At 48.4% G+C, this 20,945-nt stretch overlaps 1 protein-coding gene across 8 annotated transcripts in view; it reads right to left on the bottom strand.

The window, feature by feature from the left end:
* DAPK1 (death associated protein kinase 1) overlaps window positions 1-15,360 on the bottom strand; it is a 172,315-nt gene extending 156,955 nt beyond the window's left edge. Inside the window, exons 1-2 of one of the 8 annotated variants that reach the window (XM_044265767.1) lie at window positions 15,293-15,360; window positions 13,821-13,990 (exon numbers count right to left, since the gene is read on the bottom strand). In XM_044265767.1, coding sequence (XP_044121702.1) covers window positions 13,821-13,882 — 62 coding nt within the window. In that variant the 5' untranslated portion in view covers window positions 13,883-13,990; window positions 15,293-15,360. Of the gene's footprint in view, window positions 1-13,820; window positions 13,991-14,118; window positions 14,186-14,311; window positions 14,386-14,828; window positions 15,021-15,103; window positions 15,187-15,250; window positions 15,273-15,292 lie in introns of those variants that run through there. The other 7 variants (XM_044265770.1, XM_044265765.1, XM_044265764.1 and 4 more) reach the window with 7 other exon arrangements.
* Window positions 15,361-20,945: the final 5,585 nt, after the last annotated feature.

Genomic DNA, 20,945 nt, shown 5'->3' on the forward strand with positions numbered 1-20,945 from the left:
GCAGGTATGAGACCCCCGGACTGTTGTATACGTGGCCATTCCATAACCTTCGCCTGAACCCTTGGGAGTGGACTCATTTCCTGCCAGCACCCTGACGGACACACTTCCTTTTTCCACAACACTCCCAAGCCACAGCCCTTTCACACCCTCCCCCACTGGCAAGCGTCCCCAGGTGACTTCTCCACTAGTGCCCCTGTCCCCAGGGAGCTGGGGGCCCTGGCAGGGCACTCGCCACACCTCCTGTCAGGGAGGCTGCCAGACCCGACATTCTACCTTTAAAAGCCCCTGCTAGGAGGGCGAGATCTAGGAGCCAGTACTCAGCCATAGGGGCCCCCCACAGTCACAGAGCACGCTGTACCATCCACTCCGCTAGAGAGGCAGAAACCGGGGGCTACAAGAAATGAAAAGAAAAGTAGGAGTTCTCTAGCTTTGACTTAAAATTAGCGACCAGTATATTTAAAAAAAAAAAAAAGGCCAATACCTATGAAGCAGGTTGAAAACAGAGTCCTCAACACAGGAGCAGAAAGCCTCCCCTGGGAGAGAGCAGGGTGGACGGGGGTCAGGCAGCAGGGGGAGCCTGGCTGTGACTCCCGCAGCCTGGTCAGCATGGAGGGGCACAGCGCAAACCGGGGCGTTAGCCACAGGTGGCCCCCACGGCCGAGGGAGGGAGTAACATCTGGCATCTGGAAGTCTGACCAACAGCCTCTCTAGGTCTTCCTCACTGTCAGCCCCATGCCAGGCTTCTGGGACACGGCAGACCCATCTGCTCCACAGACAGCATGTCGGAGAGCACCTACCCCAGACCTCCTGCTCCCACCACCTGGCTGCCCGCCACATTCACTCCCCAGCTCTCGATACCAATTTCAGTAGCTTCCTTCAAGGGCATTTTCATTGCTCCCTGGGTGCAGGATCCTGCTTACCTATGACCAGCTCCGACCCCTGGGCCCGTGAGTCAACGCTTCCCTGTCTCGATCCCGGAGCCCAGTCATTCTCAACAGGAAGTGGGGAGGGGGTGCCCCTCAACAATCACGGAACAATGTTTACAGACATTTTGCGTTGTCACACCTTGGGGGGTGGAGGGCACTACAGGCATCCAGTGGGTGGAGGCCAGGGGCGTCGCTAAGCATCCCCCAACGTACCAGACAGCACCACCACGGAGAAGGATAGCAACCAAATGGTCACTAGCGTCACAGGAGAAATGCCTGGTGACGAAGGAACACAGCGAACTTACACTGAACGTATTAGAGGAGCTGGCATTCTGCTGGATGTTTCATGGATGTTTTAAAGTTTTTTTAAACTTAAAAGTTTTTTTAAAACTCAAGGAGCCCGGATGGCTCAGTGGGTTAAGCCTCTGCCTTCGGCTGGGGTCATGATCTCAGGGTCCTGGGATCCAGCCCCGCATCAGGCTCTCTGCTCAGCAGGGAGCCTGCTTCCCCGTCTCTCTCTGCCTGCCTCTCTGCCTACTCATGATCTCTCTCTCTGTCAAATAAATAAATAAAATCTTAAAAATAAATAAATAAAGTTCTTTAAACATCCCTCCCAAGATGGTGACCAAGACAAAGTACACAAAATGAGCTGCGCCGCCCACCACCCAATTTCTAGACACTGCTTAGAGGTTTGGGCATCCAGTGGTCCCTCTGCTATTTTATACACATTATCCAAGGGCGAGATCTTCCTGAATCTCGGTTTTCTGATCTGTAAAATGTGGGTAATAATACCTACCTCCAGCTCCCAGTCTAGATGGGTTCCCCGTAAATCTGTTTCCTGGTCTCCCACTTCACGCCTGATTTCCACTTGCTTCCGGGGAATATAGGGACAGAGACACACTCAGCCGCTCAGGTGCCCACCCGCTTACATTATTACATCCCCACAAGAATCTGAATAAATGAATGAAAAAAAAAAAAATCAATGACCCCTCTAGGTGCGAATGACCGTTCCCTGCCCGAACTCCAAAAATGGGTTTCTGTACTTGGTTTCTCTCACGTCTTACTTGGGCTTTCTATTATCATTGGTTGTGCAAAGTTCGTCCACACTGCATGGTTGGAAACTTGCTGAGATTAAGTCAAACGAGTGCTGGGCCCTTCGCATGTCCAGCCAAGCCCGGGGGAAGGAAGAGACGATGAACAGATAATACAGCTCACGCGACAGTTTTGTTTCACGGTCCACTTATGTGGCCTGTTTATAGTCACTATGCCGTTCCCTGACATTTCATCTGAACTCACCTTCTAGACCCAGCTTCCAAGTATTTTCCTTTACAAATCTGTGAGCATTTAATGTCACTTTCATAAACTAAAGCTATCCACTCAATGGGCCTGCAGAATAAGGCATCACCCTTTAAAAGTGGCCTCTTGGGCAGCAGCCATGTTCCTTGCACAAACGAGACCCCAGCCCAGGGGAACAAGGACGGGCACTCCAGTGTGTAAGTGGGCATTCACTCCCAGCAGCTGGCAGAGCCTCCCAGCCATTAAGTGAATCCTAACAATTCAGTCTTTCAGCCACCAACCTAATAGGCTTTTCTTGGCACGGGCAATTTGGGCTTCGCCAAACACTCATTTTCACATCTTAAATCAGTACGTGTCAGAGCTAAACGGAGGCTCAGCTCTGCCACAGGTCTTGTGTTCTGAGGCAAACTCGTCTTGCTCAGGAACTCGAGGGCCTGCACACTCACTGCAGACCTCTTTTTCCATAAAGATCTGTGACAAAAAGCAGTGGTTTGTGCCTCTGATCAAACGCCTGGGGTCTTCTCTGGCGGCTTAGGACTACTTTTAACTTAAAAAGCAGCTAGAAAAATGAAGTAGGCTTTTCGGGAACTCAAGGACAGCACAGGAAAGCTGAATCTGCATGCTGACACGTCCCGGGTTCCCAGTAAATGCCAGGAGGGCTAACTAACCCTCGGAGCATTTCTGAGCAGCTGACACCTGGCTTCCCTGGACACATCTCTTTCCATAAACCTCCTTGACAGAAGCTTCTCCCTCCCTCTTCCCATGGCATCTGGATGGACTTTCTTTCCTTTCTTTTCTTTTTTCTTTCTCTTTTTTTTTTTTTTTTAAAGGATTTTATTTATTTGAGAGAGACAGAGAGAACACCAGCATGGGGAGGGGCAGAGGGAGAAGCAGGTTCCCCGCTGAGCAGGGAGCCCGATGGGGGCCTTGATCTCAGGACACGGAGATCATGACCAGAGCCAAAGGCAGACGCTTAACCCACTGAGCCACCCAGGCATCCCTGGGTGGACTTTCAAGATGGTATCTTATCCCCAAGAGCCCACTTTTTTCTTTTCTTTTCTTTTCTTTTTTTTTTTTTTTAAAGATTTTATTTCTTTATTTGACAGAGAAAGAAAAAGCAAGAGAAGGAACACAAGCTGGGGGAGTGCAAAGGGAGAAGCAGGTTTCCCGCTGAGCAGGGTGACGGATGCAGGGCTCAACCCCAGGACCCTGGGATCTTGACCTGAGCCGAAGGCAGCCACTTAACGACTGAGCCACCCACGCGCCCCAGCAGCCCACTTTTGAATGCCCAGCTAAATTCCTTATTTGTTTCTCAGGAACTCCGAAGAGCCATTTACCACAACATGAGGCCAACTTGCTGAGGGAGCCCAGCACATAAACCGAGTCCTGTGTCGGTGCCCACCAGCAAGGGGCAGGCACGCCTACAAGGATGGATCAGATGAACAATCAGATGAACAAAGTCGAGCTTGGCAGAGTGAGCCCACCCTGCAGGCTGAGTCGAAGGTAGAAGAGAATGGAGAAGAGAAGGCGGAAGAAGGGAACTAAGGAGTGAGCCCTCACCCCCCACCCCACCACTAAGTGTCCAGGACAGAACGTGAGCAGAGAAAGGAGGAACGAGTGGAGACAAGGGACAGTCCTGTCACAGAGATTCAGAAGCGTGTCATATAGTGCCCTCTCCCTCGTTCCCTCTCACTCTCTCCATCTTGTTAACCAGCCACCATTTCTTAAGCCTTTACTCTATGCCTGCTACCAGACCAAGCACTTTACACGCATTACCTACAAGCTCACAACGAACTTAGGAGACAGGTATGATTGTTGGTCCCATTTAATGGATGAAAAAACCGAGTCCAGTGAGTTTCCCAAGGGAACAGCTGATGCATTGTGGAATCAGGGATTTGGGTCCAAAGCTCTGAACCATATTCTAATTTCTGCATATGTACCTTCATTAAGCAAATAAGTAAGACCTACTGTGTGCTTACCTTAATCCCACCCAAGAGAAGTGACATAAGAAAACACGTTCTCTACTCAGAAGACGCACAATCCATAGGGAGAGCAGAGAATTACAGGCAGAACCCTGTTGCGCAAGCACACCAAGTGGCCGCTTCTTCATTCCGAATTGTTAAGGAATACAGAATCCAAGGAAGACGGGCTTCCTGGTGGACCAGCCGGGGACACGCTCTGGAGAAGGCACGGGCTGCCACTCCAGGTCATTTCTCCAGGCGATCGCTCTTCTCTCATGTAGATGACTTTCTTAAAATTATCTTCATCAGAGAGAGAACAGCGCTTCTGAAGAGGAGATGAGACCTACACAGGGTGGTCCCTACAAGTCAGCGATATTCACAAAACAGGACATGCTCGTTCAACCCCAGGATCACATTCGGCCAAACCAGGGACTTCACACCTCCACACACACCACGCCGAGGCCTGCCCACTACTGTATTTGCCAAGCACTGCCAACTCTGCGTCAAGGGAGCGGTGGGGAGTATGGACTGATAAAACTTTACCCTGGAAAATATTCCAGGGTAATTGTACTCACCCACCTCCTCTCCCAGACAACTAAGCCAGCCGCCTGCAGCTCCACATGTGGGAAAATACGGGGTGGTACTTAGTTCCAGCCCTCACCAGTTCTCGAAGGGAAAACTGTAAATATCCTCCAGCTATCCCAAAGCTTGTTCGGATTACAAAGAAATGCCAAGAACAGGATACCAAGTGGTCAGCTGATAGGCTCACGGCCAGAAGGGATGACAGGTTCCAGCGGCACAATGTTGGACACATGACATCTGGGAGAAAAAGGAGCGGGAGGGCCTGAAGTCAGCCCGGCCTCGCCCAGAGCAGCCCAGTGCCACAGCACTCGCACTGGGAGAGGGGCTGCTCATGTCTTGCGGAGGGGAAGGAAGCTAACCTGTGCTCAGCAGGAGCCAGACAAGCTCCTGAGGACTAACTCAGTAGAAGTTTCTGGCTTCAAGGACAACAGCTCACATGCTGATTCTAGATACTCTGAGTGGCAAAGACAATATTTAGAGAGACAGTTTTGTATAATCACGCCCTAGGTGTACAGGAGAAACCCCGGGCAGGCTCTGCTTTCAAATTATACTGATTTATATCCCAATAAAATGGCATTTGTAAGGTAGCAAGTGACCTGTTAGCGGTCTGGGTTTGGGTTTTGCTTACCAAATTTCTACAGAGAGCTCCTCTGTGTATCATGGACGAGTCAGCATCTCAGACATCAGCAGCTGGCTGGTCAAAGTCTCTTCTTTGACAGACAGTCAAAGTCTCTTCTTCTCAGACAGCATCTGAGACACACGCACATACCTACACTGCTTACCTAGAAACCACAGACAGCACCACCACCAACAAAAAAATTGGAGCTCTGCACAGATGAGGCAAAGGAACTTCTCAGAGGAGGGTGGGCAGCAAAGGCCCGTCAGCTGCAACGACTGATCTCTTCTACCTCAAGCCACTCCCTCTTTGTCCCAACAGATCCCTCCATCTTGTTCCTTGCCTCACCCAAGTCCTACCTACCCTCTGCACGTGCAGCCTGGTCACAGGCTGAGGAAGAGCTAATCCTTTTCATACAGATTGAAAAAGGGGCACTGTTTATTTTCCCTACATTTCTTTTTCTTTTTCTTTTTTTTTTTAAGATTTTATTTATTGATTTGACAGAGAGAGAGATCACAAGTAGGCAGAGAGGCAGGCAGAGAGAGAGGGGAACCAGGCTCCCTGCTGAGCAGAGAGCCCGATGCGGGGCTCGATTCCAGGATCCTGAGATCATGACCTGAGCTGAAGGCAGAGGCTTAACCCATTGAGCCATCCACGGGCCCCTTACATTTATTTTTCAACTGGAAAATTCCACCCTCAAGGGCCTGCAACATGAGCACGGAAGATGGAAGTAAGGTCTCAAAACTCCTGATTTTTTAAGTTACAAAGAAAACTGTGCGTGGTTTCAAAGGCAGGAAACGCCGAACTGCAGAAAGAGCTCTTGAACTACGGGAAAGAATGGAAATTAGCTCATTCCTTGCAGGTGAACACTTAGAATATCCATACTACTTGAGAGAAACCAGCGTCGTTCGTCACATTAGATCATAATAACAATAATTAGGTAGTTTTGACAGAAAATATGTCCCCAAAGAGAGGCCACACTCAGAGCCAAATTTCCCAGCTGAAAACCATCAATAAAAACTTTTCAAACACCAGAGATCAGCAGTTTCCAGCATTCATTTGCTCAAACATTACGTTCATCATCCAAAGTTGAATGTGTGTATAAAGGGGGAAAAAATCTACAACATTCACCCCACCTCCTGTCCTGACATCTCTGAACATACGCAGTTGAATAAAATTCCTTAAGCTCACACTTGAAAGGTCGTAGAACAGGGGGGTGAGCCCCATGGTCATTTCTCAGGGGGAGGTAACATGACACTTAAGTGACCACAGTGTGACCTGTAAGCCATACTAGCTTCTAACGTCACCTAAAAAGAGAGAGAGGAAATAAACGAGACGGGTTACCTAAGAAAGATTTATTACACAGACCCAGATGTTTTAATCCCATTTAGATATTGTAGACAAACAGGATGGCAATTTTTTTTCCCCTCCTCTCTCTCCTGACTGCCCATTTAAAGGAATTCATATAGAATGTTAATAAAGTGATAAATTGGGTTTACTATAAATAATTATACTGTCATATCATCTCTTTCAAGGCTGAAAGAGGAGGCTTTCTGTTGTGATAATCTCCCTCAACAAACCAAAGCAAAACAATTAAGTATTGCCTTCCACATAGAGGCTCAGGCAACGGCACAGCAGCCCTACCCCAGACAGACCAGCGCCACTTCATGAAACACGAAATAGTTTGTCACTTAGGGGATGGCCCACCGGGCAGAGCCGTGACTCTCACACATGATGTTACTCGAAGGTTCAGTAATACGAAGAGTGTTCTGCGAACTTTCTAAAAAGCTGAACTATTAACTTGGGGAGTTGGGTCAAACCATGCCACACACGAACATCATTCATAACCGTGGGGCACAAGGGAAAACGAAAGAAGTTTCTGTGTGCAGGAAAGTGGCCAGGAGAGTTCTGAGCTCAGAGTAAGCCTCTGGCTGGGGGGAAGAATCCAGCCTTCAGGGAAGTTGGCTACTAGCTGCTCCTAACCACCCTCTCCGAGGCAGATATTAAAAACGGATTGGCAGTAGCCGGCTGCCCAGGTCACCTCTCTTAAATATCTTGCCAAATCCTAACTAGCGTAAAGAACATTCGAAGCAGGCCTGGCCGGGTTCGGGCTCACCTCTTGCTACCTACTAACCAGCTGCTTGAGACACCGGCCCTGTCTAAGCACCGACCAGATGAAATGGGAGGGGAGGACCCACAGATGACTCCCAGCTTCTTCCAGGTCCGGGTGCAGAGGGGTCTTCATTAAGGCACGCCTGTCCCTTCCACCAGGAAGCGGCTTCTTTGTCTCATGATCAGTAATAGATTTCTGCTAAAATCATGTTTTATTGCATTCATACAAAATACCTGGCTAGCATAGGTACACACAGCAGCTGCCTAGAATTCAGGGTGAAAGCTGGTAACACATCTCCCTGTAGGAAGACAGGGAGCCTTCAAAGAGGTCAGATGATGTAACTGACCTTGTAGCTCACAGGGCTTGGGCCTTGCCCTCCCACCATACCCTCTCCAAGGGTATCCGGCAACACATGTCTGTGCCTCTCCACCCAGATGCCCTCCTCAGCCCCACTCCACCTGGGAGGAAATGGTCTTTGCCTTTAAGGGATCACAACTTTGCTAGAAGGTCAGAGAACGTATTGACCCTGTCACCTCCCCTTTTAAAACCTCCATATGTAATTACTGGAATTAATCTGAGCACGCATCTCTGTGAGCCTGCTGTGTGTTTTCCAAGGCTTTGGAGAGGCAGCAAGTGTTATGGAGCCTTAGGTTTCCAAGTAGCTTGGTAAGATACAGGCCTGGGGTAACAGGGAATGGGGGAACTGAAGAGTCAGCCTCTTGCTTCTCGCCTCCCTAGCAATAAAACCCCAACCCTCTATGTTTCTGGTCCCATCGGGCCTAAATGATGCCTGCCTGGGTGGACCAGGGATGCCTTCCCAGTGCTGGCAAGCAAGCATCCAGCCAAACTGCCCCCCAACCGCCATCACTGTGCCCTCCCTTCACAGGCTGGAAGACCATGATTAGAATGTCCTAAAATGCACAGAATTCACAGTCACTGAGTGCAGAATGTAGTCGATGATGCCATAATGGTGTTGTACAGTGGGTGACAGAGGACAGCAACCCCCGTGAGCATACCATAACACACAGAGCTGTCAATCACTATGTTGTACACCTGAAATGAATGTAACATTGTGTGTCGACTACACTTCAACCAAAAAAAAAAAGAAAAATCACTGAACATCACCTCTAATGCATCTATTTGAACCTTATCTCTCTTAAAACTTTGCAGCCTCTCCTATCAGAGGAAACATCTGAGGGCACACGGAAGCAGAAAGGCAAATACAAAAAATCACATTCAGCGCAGTCCTACTGGATGATCTCACAGTCAACCAGGTGGGCCCGAGATCACCCCTTCCAAAGGGAAAACAGGCCGAGACGTCTTTCCTCCTTCCAGCCACGCAGGACTGCCGTGACTCCACGAACCCACCCAGTGATCCGCAGCAAACCAAATCAAAGACGTATGCTGGCTCCTGGAGTTTAGGACAAAGCCTTTCTTCTATTAAAATGCCTATGGATCGTATGCCAGAGTGAGAAAGTTTTAAATTTGAATTATTAAGCTTCCAGCCACCATCCGAACGGATGTGAATTATCTAATGCTCCACTTTGTTTCGTTTACAACGGACCTTGGGCTTGGACATTTTGGCTGCGGTGCATATTACTGTCCAGGCACAGAGAACACAAACGGAAGAGCAGTTTCCACTCTTAGGAATCGCAGCCCTTGACCTCCTAAGCTCATCCCCACCAGGGTCATCCCTTACTGAGGGCCATACGTACGTACACATATGTGTGCGTGTGTGTGTATACGTGTGTGTGTGTTCACAGTGCTTCACACACAACAATTTATTCATCCCATCAAGAAGCGTTTACTGAGCCCCTACTGATGAGTATCTAAGTTGGCCTTAGAGATACACACCCATGAGCAAGTCCAAGGTCACAGCCCTGGGACAACCTGTGAGGAAAGCAGGTAATCATCTAAACAGTGACTCTACAATGTGGGAACACTGGGATGGGACAACAGGTTATTAAAAATAATACCTCGGGCAGGGACAGCGTGTCAGGTGTTGACAGCCACAGTCTCTCATTCCCACAACACCTTACAAAGGTAGGTGTCTCCCCACTTTCCAAATGAGTGTCCCGAGGCTGTCTCACACCGCGCACTGCCTCTCTATCAGCATGAGCGCCTGCATCGTCATTTAGGTCTTAAATCCCCATCATGGTCCCAACACCGCACCTGGCCACCCGCATGGCTTGTCCAGGCACTGATCCAGATGTCCCTCAGTGTTACACAGTGCACTGCATGCCCTGGGAAGAAAAGACCACGGAGCTCACCACAAGGAGTGCTCCGGCGGGCCATGAGAAGCAAGAGAATAATGACAGCACAAAGCAAGGACCCAGCCCGGCACGACAGTCTGTGGTCGCCTACCAGCCGAGCGGAGTGCTTCAAGACAGCAAGTCTGAAGGAGAACTCACTGTGGAGGGAAGTTCTTCAAGAGGCCCTTCAAGAGACCTTCAAGAGGTCTTAAGATCATGTGAGGTCAGACGGCGGGAGAGGAAAGTGGTGCTCAGCGAGATGTCCAGAAGGCTCCCGCGTTAGGCTGAACCACCATGTAAGCGGAGCCCGAGGGCGGGACAAGCCAGTCTGCTCCAGCTGCTAAGAGTGGCGAGGGTACCCTGTGGAGTTACAAGTGACCCAGCTCTTACAGCTGCGTTCACAAGAACCCCTCCCAGAAATCACTCCATGGGATGGAAGCAGTGCTTTATGGATGGAGAGTGAGACCCCAAAAGGCTCCTGGAGTCCACACAAATTTGAAGACTCACCAAACAGTCTTCTAAAGGGTGGTGGTGGGGGGTTCCTCACGACAGGAGTTTGGACTCAGAGTGGGGAGGCCAAGGGCAACATCAATGTGCCTCCCCCAACATGACCCTTTTCCCAGAAGACCTCCATTTACAAAATTGGCAAACAGAAGGCTGAACAAAAATTGACTTGCAGGCCAAGTTATTAGCCTGCCTGGAACACCCACATGTGTCATTCAGTCCTGCAGATAACATCTCCCTTGGTTAAATGCTTTACTGCGGATTAAAATCCTTCTACATGTGTTAGACTATGTGATTTTCAAAACAGCCACAACATAAGCACTGAGCCCCTCACTTTATTTTTTTCTAAGTTTTTATGTATTCATTTAAGTAATGTGTACACCCTACACGGGGCTCAAACTCACAACCCAGAGAACAAGAGTCACATGCTCTTCTGACTGAGCCAGCCAGGCACCCATAGGCACTTACTTTAAAAATAAAGATCCTGAGGGAAGCCTGGGTGGCTCAGTGGGTTAAGCCTCTGCCTTCGGGTCAGGTCATGATCTCAGGGTCCTGGGATCGAGCCCCGCATCGGGCTCCCTACCCAATGGGAAGCCTGCCTCCCCCCACCCCCGCCTGTTGCTCTGCCTACTTGTGATCTCTCTCTGTGCCAAATAAATAAATAAAATCTTTAACAACAACAACAAAAAAAATGAAGATCCTGAGGGTCAGAGAGGGTAAGGGACTTACTCAAAGTAATTAGCAAGTTGCAGAGCCAGATTTTGAACCAGGATCTCTGCCCAAGGGTCTGTCTGCTGGATCATTAGTGCGACAATCAGAGTACTTTATAAAGTTCTTTACAGGAACAGAGAGCTTTTACAGCAGTCCTGGGCAGTCCACACAGACACACAGACACTCGTACATAAGGTACTCTGTTGGTTTTCCTAAAAGTAAAGCAATAATAGTAATAATATCAAGCGCACCCATCTCACCTCCTCTGGCTATGGACTTGGTCTCAGCATATGCATAAGCGAAAAGACTACCTATTATTTCGATGACTCCTAAAGACATGCCGGTCAAGTGTAGAATGTACACAGGTCTGGGTATAACTCACTGCTCACAAGGGCCCTGCATCTGTGCTCCTCATCTGCGCATTTCCATTTCTGTGCTCTTTCCTTTATCTCTATCTTAGCTCAGGACTTGTTTTCAGGAAGAGGTTATTTCCAAGGCAGATGTAAAAACCGCAGGGCTTGGGGAAAAAAAAACAAAAAAAAACAAAAAACACTTCCCCCTCAAATCAACCATTTTCCTCATTTTCAGGCAAAGCAAAAGCAGCTGTATCAGACGTATAGAATATATATTTTATTTAAAAAACCCCCAACTCCCAGTTTCTCAGAGCCCTTCTCTCAAATCCACAGGTCACACAAATTAAATCAGCCCATCAAGGAGGCGTCAATTAGCCTTACATGGTGGGGAGAAAGTTCTACACAGAAACGGAGACCAAGACAAAAGTCAAAGCTAAATGTAGTGAGAAAGGAGCACACCACCTCCCAGCTCCGAGGCAGAGGGCCTGTCATCTTGCCCACTAAGTGAAGATCGCAACCCCCCCCAGCCTTAGGGAGACTTCGGTTTGTTTTTTTTTTTCTTTCTTTCTCATAACACATAATTCTACCAAAAGATTTTACTGAAAATAAGGTCATATACTTAATCCATAAAGCAATCGGCTCACCTAATTTTAATCACCCCTCTTTCTAAGAGAATTTATATAATGAGGCCACATTACACAAATGGAATTAAAATATATTTTTTCACCATTTTTTTCCCAGTGGGGAAACTCAAAGGAAAACTCCATATACCACTCACTTTGCTGAAAACCACAGGAATAAAGTGATTTAATTCTAGTTAAAACAAGTACTTTAACCACACACCCTTAAACCTTAATCTTAAATATATCCGTGAAATATGATTTTTCAGAACTTTCCTTCTTCCTTATTCCCTCAGAAAATCTCCAATATATCATAAGCTCCTCCTAAACTCAGGCTCTCAGTGACATCCTGAGTTGGTATTAAACACATACAGAAATACTTTGTTACAGTAACCTTTTAAAAATGGCTTTTAGGGGTGCCTGGGTGGCTCAGTGGGTTGGGCCTCTGCCTTCAGCTCAGGTCTTGATCTCAGCCATCCAGGATGAAGGGCTCTCTACTCAGCGGGGAGCCTGCCTTCCCCCCACCTCACCCCCCCCCAGCCTACTTGTGATCTCTCTCTCTCTCTGTCAAATAAATAAATAAAATCTTTTTTTAAAAATGGCTTTTAGGGGCTCCTGGATGGCTCAGTCAGTTAAGTGTCTGCCTTCTCATGATCCCAGGGTCCTGGGATTGAGCCCTATATCCGGCTCCCTGTTGGGGGCGGGGGGGGGGGGTGTGGAAACCTGCTTCTCCCTCTCCCCGTCCCCCTGTTTGTGTTCTCTCTCTCGTTATGCCTCTGTCAAATAACTAACTAAAATCCTTTTTAAAATGGCTTTTATTCCCCATTCTTATCTGAACTTGTAAAAAATTGTTGTTAAGCTCCACACTGGAAATTCCCATTTCCCACACCTAGGTGTGGGTGCTTTTGAATTTCCTTCTTTAAAAAAAAAAAAAAAAAAAAGCTTAGGATCGGGACATCGGGTGAGAATACGGAAAAATACATATTTTGATACAAGTGTAAGTAAATACACACTTTCTGTTTGTTTCAAGATCGTTCACTCAAAACATACCCACTAAAATCAAATCCTTATGTTGAACCTAAATTTAGGTGTGAAAACTGGGTTTCGTGCTACTTAGATCAGAGCTCAACACATCCTGTCAAATAACCAGTCAAGGGGAAACTGAGCCGCCTCAAAATAATCATTCTTTGTTCACCAGAAACTAACGACTTTGCCCTCAGAGTCACAGCTCCCGCAACCAGTGGAAGTAATGCTCTGAATCCAGATAGTCATATTAGACTCTCAGTCTTTTATCTGTTACAAATTTAACATGGTAAAGGAAACCAAAGCAACAAGGAACACCAACGGGGTAATTAAATCTCTGGCTGGAGGAAGTTTCAAAATCCAACCCAACACCAACATCAGGCAAGTCGCCATATATGACCTACCCATCCTTGCTCGCGTTACTCTGAAAATCCAAAGAGAGAAAGCATGAATATTTTAAATCCTACTAATTCGTCGGTACGCTGTTCAAGTCACATACAAGACCTAACACCAGATGCAAATATATCTTACTAAGCTTTTGCCTCATCTCGGAACTGCAAAAGCTGACAAGAATTACTGCAGACAATTAAATCTGTTCCCGTCCAGGGGTCTTGATCAATACCGTATGCAGCATAATCTAGCACTGAAATTGCCTCTTCCATCACAGCCCATTGGATTATTGGCTTTATTTCTGGACCCCAGGACGCGCTGGGCTATCAACTCTTCTCTATAATTTGCACATCTCTTGGAAGGGAGAGGGAGCCGCCTGATTCAAACTGCGTTTGTCTACCGCCCACTGCCCCCAATATTATGCATTCGCACAACCCAGTAGCATGCGCTTCCGGCACCCCCCCCCCCCGTACCTGCCAAGTTCCTCGCCGGTGTCGTAGTAATCATCCACGTTTTCCTGCCTGAACACAGTCATGATAAACTGTCACTCCTCACCAAAGCCCAGCGCACTTCAGCTCCGCTTCCCACACCATCACCACCGCTCCTGCGCCTCCGTGGGCCCCTCATGCATCAGTCTCCAGTCCTTTAAAATAATTGCAAAAATAATAATACAATGACAACCCGAAAACGAAGGAGTCCTCCCCAGCTAAGAGCCCCTCCCGAGGACCACCTCTGCCCGGCTGCCCCGCCCCGCCGGGTGGAGAGGCGCACCCTTTGTTAAACCCGCGCCAGGGACGTCCCCCGGCCCCGCATCGCCCGCGGCGCGTGGAGCCGGGCACAACCGCACCCCGAGGTCCGCGTCGGCGAAAGCAGGGCGCTCGGCGCGGATCGGAACCGGCTCCGGAAGTGACTGGCCTCCCCGCCTCCCCTCTCTCCACACACGCACGCCCACCCAGCTCCCCACCTCCGGGAGCGCCGCGGGAGAATGAAGCCCTCGCCCGGGCGGAACACGCCTCGCTGGAAGCATCCCCCTCCGGCCTGCGGCGGCACAGCGGCCCCCGCGCCACCTCTCGGCTCCCGCACTCCCCGGCCGCCGCGGCCACCCCCGCTCCTCCCTCGAGCCAGGCAGTCCCCAGAGGCACATTCCAGGCGACTCCCGCCCCGTTACCCGGCCGACCCGGCGTACGGCCGCCCGGGGGAGCAGGGGAGGAAAGGGAGCTGCCGAGGGAGGCGCGGTCGCCCGCTCCCGGTCTCCGCGCCCCGACACAAAGCGCTCGGCCTGGCCCGCGCCACCTGTTCCCACCCAGCCCTCGGGGCAGGGGGAGCCTCCTGGCTGCGACCCCATTTCTCCCCGCAGTCCAGCCGCCCCCTCCTGGGCCTTCCCGTTTGCCCTGGGCGCTGCCCTGGCAAACCCCGCCGCGCCGCCGCGGCGAAAGCAAAAGCAGGCGGCGGGGCTGGGGAGCGCGCGCGCGGCCACTCACCCCGGGCGCCCGGGAGCTGCCCGGGTCCCTCCGTAGCTGTCGGAGGCCGACCGAGGGCGCCAGCGCCGGAGTCGAGCGGGGCGGCGGCGGGAGCGCGGGGAGGGAGCGAGTTGGGGGCGCGGATCCCACGCGTCCGCCCCGGCGTCGGCTTGTTCGGGCGCTCCCCCTCCGGCTCGCGAGCAGCCCCTCGGCTCCTCGCCGCCTTCCTGGCGGAGGGCGGCCGGCAGGCGGCCAATGGGGACCCCGCGGGCGGGCTGGCGGCACGTCCCACCCACCTCCTAGCTGCCCGGCCCGGCGGGCGCTGCGTTTTCTGCGCAGCGCCGACTGCTCCTCCCAGCTCCGCGCTCGGGGCTCGCTGGCGCGCTCTACCGCGCACACCCCCGCACACACCCACTCACCCACACCCACTCACCCACACCCACCCTGGAGCCAAGGGAGCGCCGCGCGCGTCGTGGGCGCCCCACCTGTGCACGCCGCTCGGCTGCCCCCTTCCGCCGCGTTCCAGAGAAATGCGACTCCTTCGTCCAGCGAAATGTGCCCTGAGCGCCTGGCATGTGCCAGGCACGGTGCTTGGCCCCGGGAACTCAAGAGACCAAAATAAATTTTTAAAAATCCCTGCCCTTGTGAAACTTACATTCTGGTGGAGAAGATAGAAAAAAAATATGTAAGCAAATGAATAAGACCATTTCAGAAGAGATCAGTTCTAGGGATACAGTAACACAGGAGAACGGGATAGAGGAGGGCAGGGAGGGAGTGGGTTGAATTTACTTGCCTTTCCTCTCCAGAATAGGTGTTTTGAGCTGAGATCTGAATGATAAGAAGGTATGCAAACAGAGAAAAGATTGAGGTCTCAGAGGACCAATGAGCAATAGAAACGAAGGGTTTATGTGTGCTCTTCAATATGGTGTAGACTTGAAAAGTGAAGTGTTCAAGAAGTGTGAAATGCACATTGGATTCCAAGACTGGGTATAGAAATAAGAATGAAAAGTATCTCGTGGATTTTTTTTTTAAGTAACTACATGTTCAGATGATAGTATTTTGGATATACTGAGTTAACTAAAATCTATTATTAAAATTAATTTCACCTTTTACTTTTTAACTAGAAAACATAGCACTACGGTTGGGGCTTGCATTATGTCTCTGAAGAGTGTGCTGGTCTACACAGAGACCGCCACACAGAGATCTCTTGGAGACTCCTCCACTCTCTTTTTCTTACCCCATGATCCCATTAAGACTTTGGGTCTGGGAAAGAGAAAGGATGGTTTCCCATAGAGACTCCTGGGGATCCCCAAACAGGAAGGCTCCTACATAGAAAAATACCTTACTGCTTAGAATTGTAGGCCCTATGTGAGCCCTCTGAGATTTCAGAGTTATATCACTGTTCAAGTAACCCATATTTTCTAAAATGAGTTTTAAACTCTCTCTGGGTCAACAGAAGTTTCAATTCTAGAAATGTTGGCCTATTGCCCAAACAAATACAAAAACAAACCACAATGCCCCTCAGACCTATCAGACTGTCCTCTTTAAAAAAAAAAAATCATTTATTTTGCTTATTTTTAGACAGAAAGAGAGAGGGGGCATGCTAATAAGAGCAGGGTAGGGTCAGAGGGTGAGGGGAGGCATTGAAAATCTCCTGCAGACTCACTGCTGAGCAGAAGCCTAAGGTGTGGTTCAGCCTCACAACCCTGAGATTATGACCTGAGCCAAAACCAAGAGTGGGATGCTTAACGGACTCAACCACCCAGGTACTCCTCAGATCATCCACTTAAAGAACATTTCATTTAGTGGCCCACAGGAAGGGCAAATGTTCATGATAATAGAAGAAAGGGAAGGTTCCAAATCAGGAGACGGTACCAACCTAAGTGGTGGGTTTGAGAATTAATACCAAAGGATCTTGAGAGGTGAGAAATACAGTCAAAAAATAACAACAACAAAAAAAGTGACTCATCTGGGGGAAATGCAAATGAATACATCTGTTGGGGGGAAAAATTTTAAACACAGATGTTTGGGAGAAACTTGGAAAGTGCTCATGGATGACTGCTTTCTGGGTAATATCTTTCCTCCAAAATAAATGTAAGTGTGTTTTCCAAGGCAATGAGCATTGGGTCTGTTTGGGGGCTAGCATGTCTTGCCTACCAGGTTCTGCATGCTAATCACGCAAGATTTTCTGGGATTCTGGGAAGTGCATGGAGGTAGGAGTCACAAAATTGGATCTAATATTGGCGGAACCATTTATGGGCTGAATGACCTTGGATGTGACCCTTACATTCTGAGCTTTGTGTTTGCATTCATTCAGGCAAGCATTTTAGAGAAGGAAAATGTGGTAGTTAAAAAAACATGGCCAAAAATTCATTCAAGAAGTGGAGTTTAATTTTTCTCCCCACGACCATGCACTGGCCCTTATGGTTTGCTTCTCAGAAAATGTGACGGAAACGAGACAGCACAATGTCCTTCCAAGGCTAGGTCATACGGCATTACAAGCTTCTGCTTCACCCTCTCCTTCTCTGTAACTCACTCTGGCTCTCCTCTCATTCTCGCTCTACTCTCTCACTCCCTCTGCCCTCACTGGAAGCCTTCAGCTGCCATGGTTACCCTGGGGCTGCCATGTGGAGAGACCATGTGGAGAGACCGCAGAAAGAAAGAAACCCAAGGAAGCCAGCTGTTCCAACCTCACCCCACCCCCAGCTACTCGGGTTTTCACAGCCCTGGCTCTGGGAGCAGCATCAATGATTGTTACTTTTTAAGTCATTATTTTGGGGTGGTTTGTTGCACAGCAATAAATAACTTATCAGAGAGTTAGGAAGAAAAGAAGAAAAGTCTGAACGTTTATCAGATGCCAGGTAGACTAAAGTATTCTCTTGCTTAATCTTCAAAGAAATCTGTACATTAGCTGTCACAGCTTTTCTTTCTTCTTCTTCTTCTTCTTCTTCTTCTTTTTTTTTTTTGGTTTATACTTAATCTGAGTGTCAGTTTCATCACCTGCAAAATGGGGACAATAACAGACCCTTGAATTATTCCTCTGATTTACTGGGAGAATATAGAGAGACATTGCATGAAATAGGACTTCGTACATTATAAAATACATCACGATGTTGTATATTTTCTACCATGTTCCAAGCAAGAAGGGCTCTGAGAGGCATCTCTCAGAGGGAAGGCAGCAATACAGTAATTCTAAAATCATGAGATTCAAGCTGGAAAGGACTTCTGTGAAAATAACTGATTATGAATATGGACAATGGATTATGATAATCATGGTGACAGCATTTAAAACAGACTCAAAGGGGCACCTGGGTAGCTCAGTGGGTTAAGCCTCTGCCTTTGGCTCAGGTCATGATCTCAGGGTCCTGGGATTGAGCCCGAATTGGGCTCTTTGCTCAGCGGGGAGCCTGCCTCCCCCTCTCTCTCTTTGCCTGCCTCTCTGGGTACTTGTGATCTCTATCTCTCTGCCGAATAAATAAATAAAATCTTTAAAAAAAAAAAAAGAAAAAACAGACTCAGACATAGAAGTTAGAACATTTTTTTCATATCTATAAAATAATTGCTGGTATAAAGCCCAACAAAACTTAGGAGTTCTAGCAAATTAGAAGCATATTTCTTGCTCTCAGCACAGAGGTTTGCAGGAGGTAGAGAGGTAGACAGAGAGCTCTGTCCCCCATAATCATTCAGGGAGCCAAGTTTCTGCCCTCTGATGGATCCACAGTCCCTCAGTGCATGCGAGTTTCTTCGCTGATCCTTCTCTTCTGTTGGCTGGTAAGAGAAGAGAGACCCAGTAAGGACTGCAGTTGAGGCTTATTTAGGGGATGAGGTTTGAAGTCCGAGGCCAAACCACGTAGAGGCAAGATATTCTAGGATCTATCAGAGTGGACCACATTAGCTCAGTTCACCTTCTGGTTACTTTTTAGTAACAAGTCTTCGGCTTTTATCAAGGGCTTCTTCTTCTCCTTCCTTTTTAAAAAAAAAAAAAATTAATTCCAGTGTAGTTAACATATAGTATTATATAAGATGTACAGGGGTTTATATTTTATTTTTTTAATTTTTAAAAAAGAATTTATTTATTTGCCAGGAAGAGAGAGAGAATAAGAGCAAGCGGGAGAGAGTATAAGCAGAGGGAGGGAGAAGCAGGACCCCTGCTGGGCAATGAGCCACGTGCATCCTGGGACTCAATCCCAGGACTCTGGGATCATGACCTGAGCTGAAAGCAGATGCTTAACCGACTGAGCCACCCAGGTGCCCCTTCATTTTTTTTTAAAGATTTATTTATTTGGGAGAGAGAGCCTGTGTGTGCACAAGCATGAGCAGAGAAATGGGTAAAGGGAGAAGGAGAGAATCTCAAGTAGACTCCAATGCCCAGCATGGAGCTGTATTCAGGGCACAATCCCAAAACCCTGGGATCATGACGAGAGCCGAAACCGAGTCAGACGCTCGACCAACTGAGCCACCCTGGCACCCCCAAGGGGCTCATGGTTTTTAAACAGCCCCATGAAAACTGTTTCTGCACCTGTGGCTTCCCTTGGAGGAATTGCCCATTATGCAGCCAAGTATCTCTTATGTAGGAAGTCACAAGACTGCATCCATTCCCTCCCAGTGCTGAGCACTAACATAACTCATCTCTCTTGAACAAATGATGTTTCTTCTTCGTGAGACAATGAAAATGGTAAAACTCATTCTGTTTTCCATTTTCCCTGGATTTCAAAAAGCATGTGGGACATGCTCAGAAAGTATAGCCCTCTGAGTAATGTCCAATTCCCCGTATTCCATAAGCACGTGTTATCTAGTATATGTTAGATACCGAGGATGCAGAGATGAAAGAAACATTCTCTATCCTCAAGCAACTCAGGCTAATGAAGAAGCCCGATGAACAAAGAAGACAGTTTCATTACCATGTGACTGTGCTAGATATAATCCGTTCACTTCTCTAAACCCCATCTCTACTCTTCTCCAAACTTACAGGTCACCAGGCTGGGCTATGAGATTATTTAACTCATTTCCTTGTCCTCTGTCTGCTGGTTGGTTTGGCCAGTGGCAAACCCTGGTATGAAGTCCAGTAGAAAAGAGGAGAATGAAGCCAGGAGAGTTACTCTTCTGTTTTCCTTTTTCTTTCTTTCTTTCTTTCTTTCTTTCTTTCTCTCTCTCTCTTTCTTTCTTTCTTTTATAAAACAATGTTTTTAATAAAATAACACTTTTAAATAAAATAAAGATTTTATTTATTTATTTGACAGACAGAGATCACAAGTAGGCAGAGAGGCAGGCAGAAACAGAGAGATGGGGAAGCAGGCTCCCCGCTCAGTAGAGAGCCCAATGTGGGGCTCCATCCCAGGACCCTGGGATCATGACCTGAGCCAAAGGCAGAGGCTTTAACCCACTGAGCCACCCAGGTGCCCCACTCTTCTGTTTTCTTCACAGAAAGGTTGCCTTTGCCTTTGTCAAACAAAGGTCACTGGTCTTCAGCAGATAACCTCTCCCACATGATTTTCTCTGTCTAGGCTGTCAGTAACCACTCTCTCTCCTTGTCTGTTTGGACCTAGAGTGGGTGCCAGATCAACCGTTACTAACCTGGGTTCCTACCCTATCCCTTATGGTTCCCCTGCCCCTCTCCCACACCTCTCTGAATCATCCTAATTAGCAAGTGCCATCTCCTTCCTCTGGGACCCCGATTGCTAGTGTAATGAGAGCAGAATCTCAGACTGCTGTGAAAACATGAAGGGAGTGCATGTAATTCAATAAAGGCCAAGGGTGGGGGGGTGATGTTAGGTGGGCCTAGGGTTTTAGGGAAATTTCCTAGAAGAGCTGACATCCTAATAAAACATGAAAAAAAGATTAAGAGGTGGCAGAAAAAATGGTGTGTGATGGGGTGGTGGATTCGGGGGCACCAAGGGTGGGAAAGAAGGACATGTAGACAGAGAAAAAAATAGTGAAGGTAAAATCACAGATTTGGGATAGATAATGGATCATTCAGCTCTAAGCAATAGAGCTCAGGCTGTGAAAAGGCAAAAAGGAAGAGTAGAGCGAGAGAAAGGGTCTTTCCCACCATGTCCAGGACTTAGGTAAGAGCAGAGAGGTAAACCATGGTAGATTTTGACAGCCTTGTCTATTGGACTTCCCCATTATGTCATTAAT

The sequence above is a fragment of the Neovison vison genome, chromosome 9 (assembly GCF_020171115.1).
Source record: "Neovison vison isolate M4711 chromosome 9, ASM_NN_V1, whole genome shotgun sequence".
NCBI lineage: Eukaryota > Metazoa > Chordata > Mammalia > Carnivora > Mustelidae > Neogale > Neogale vison.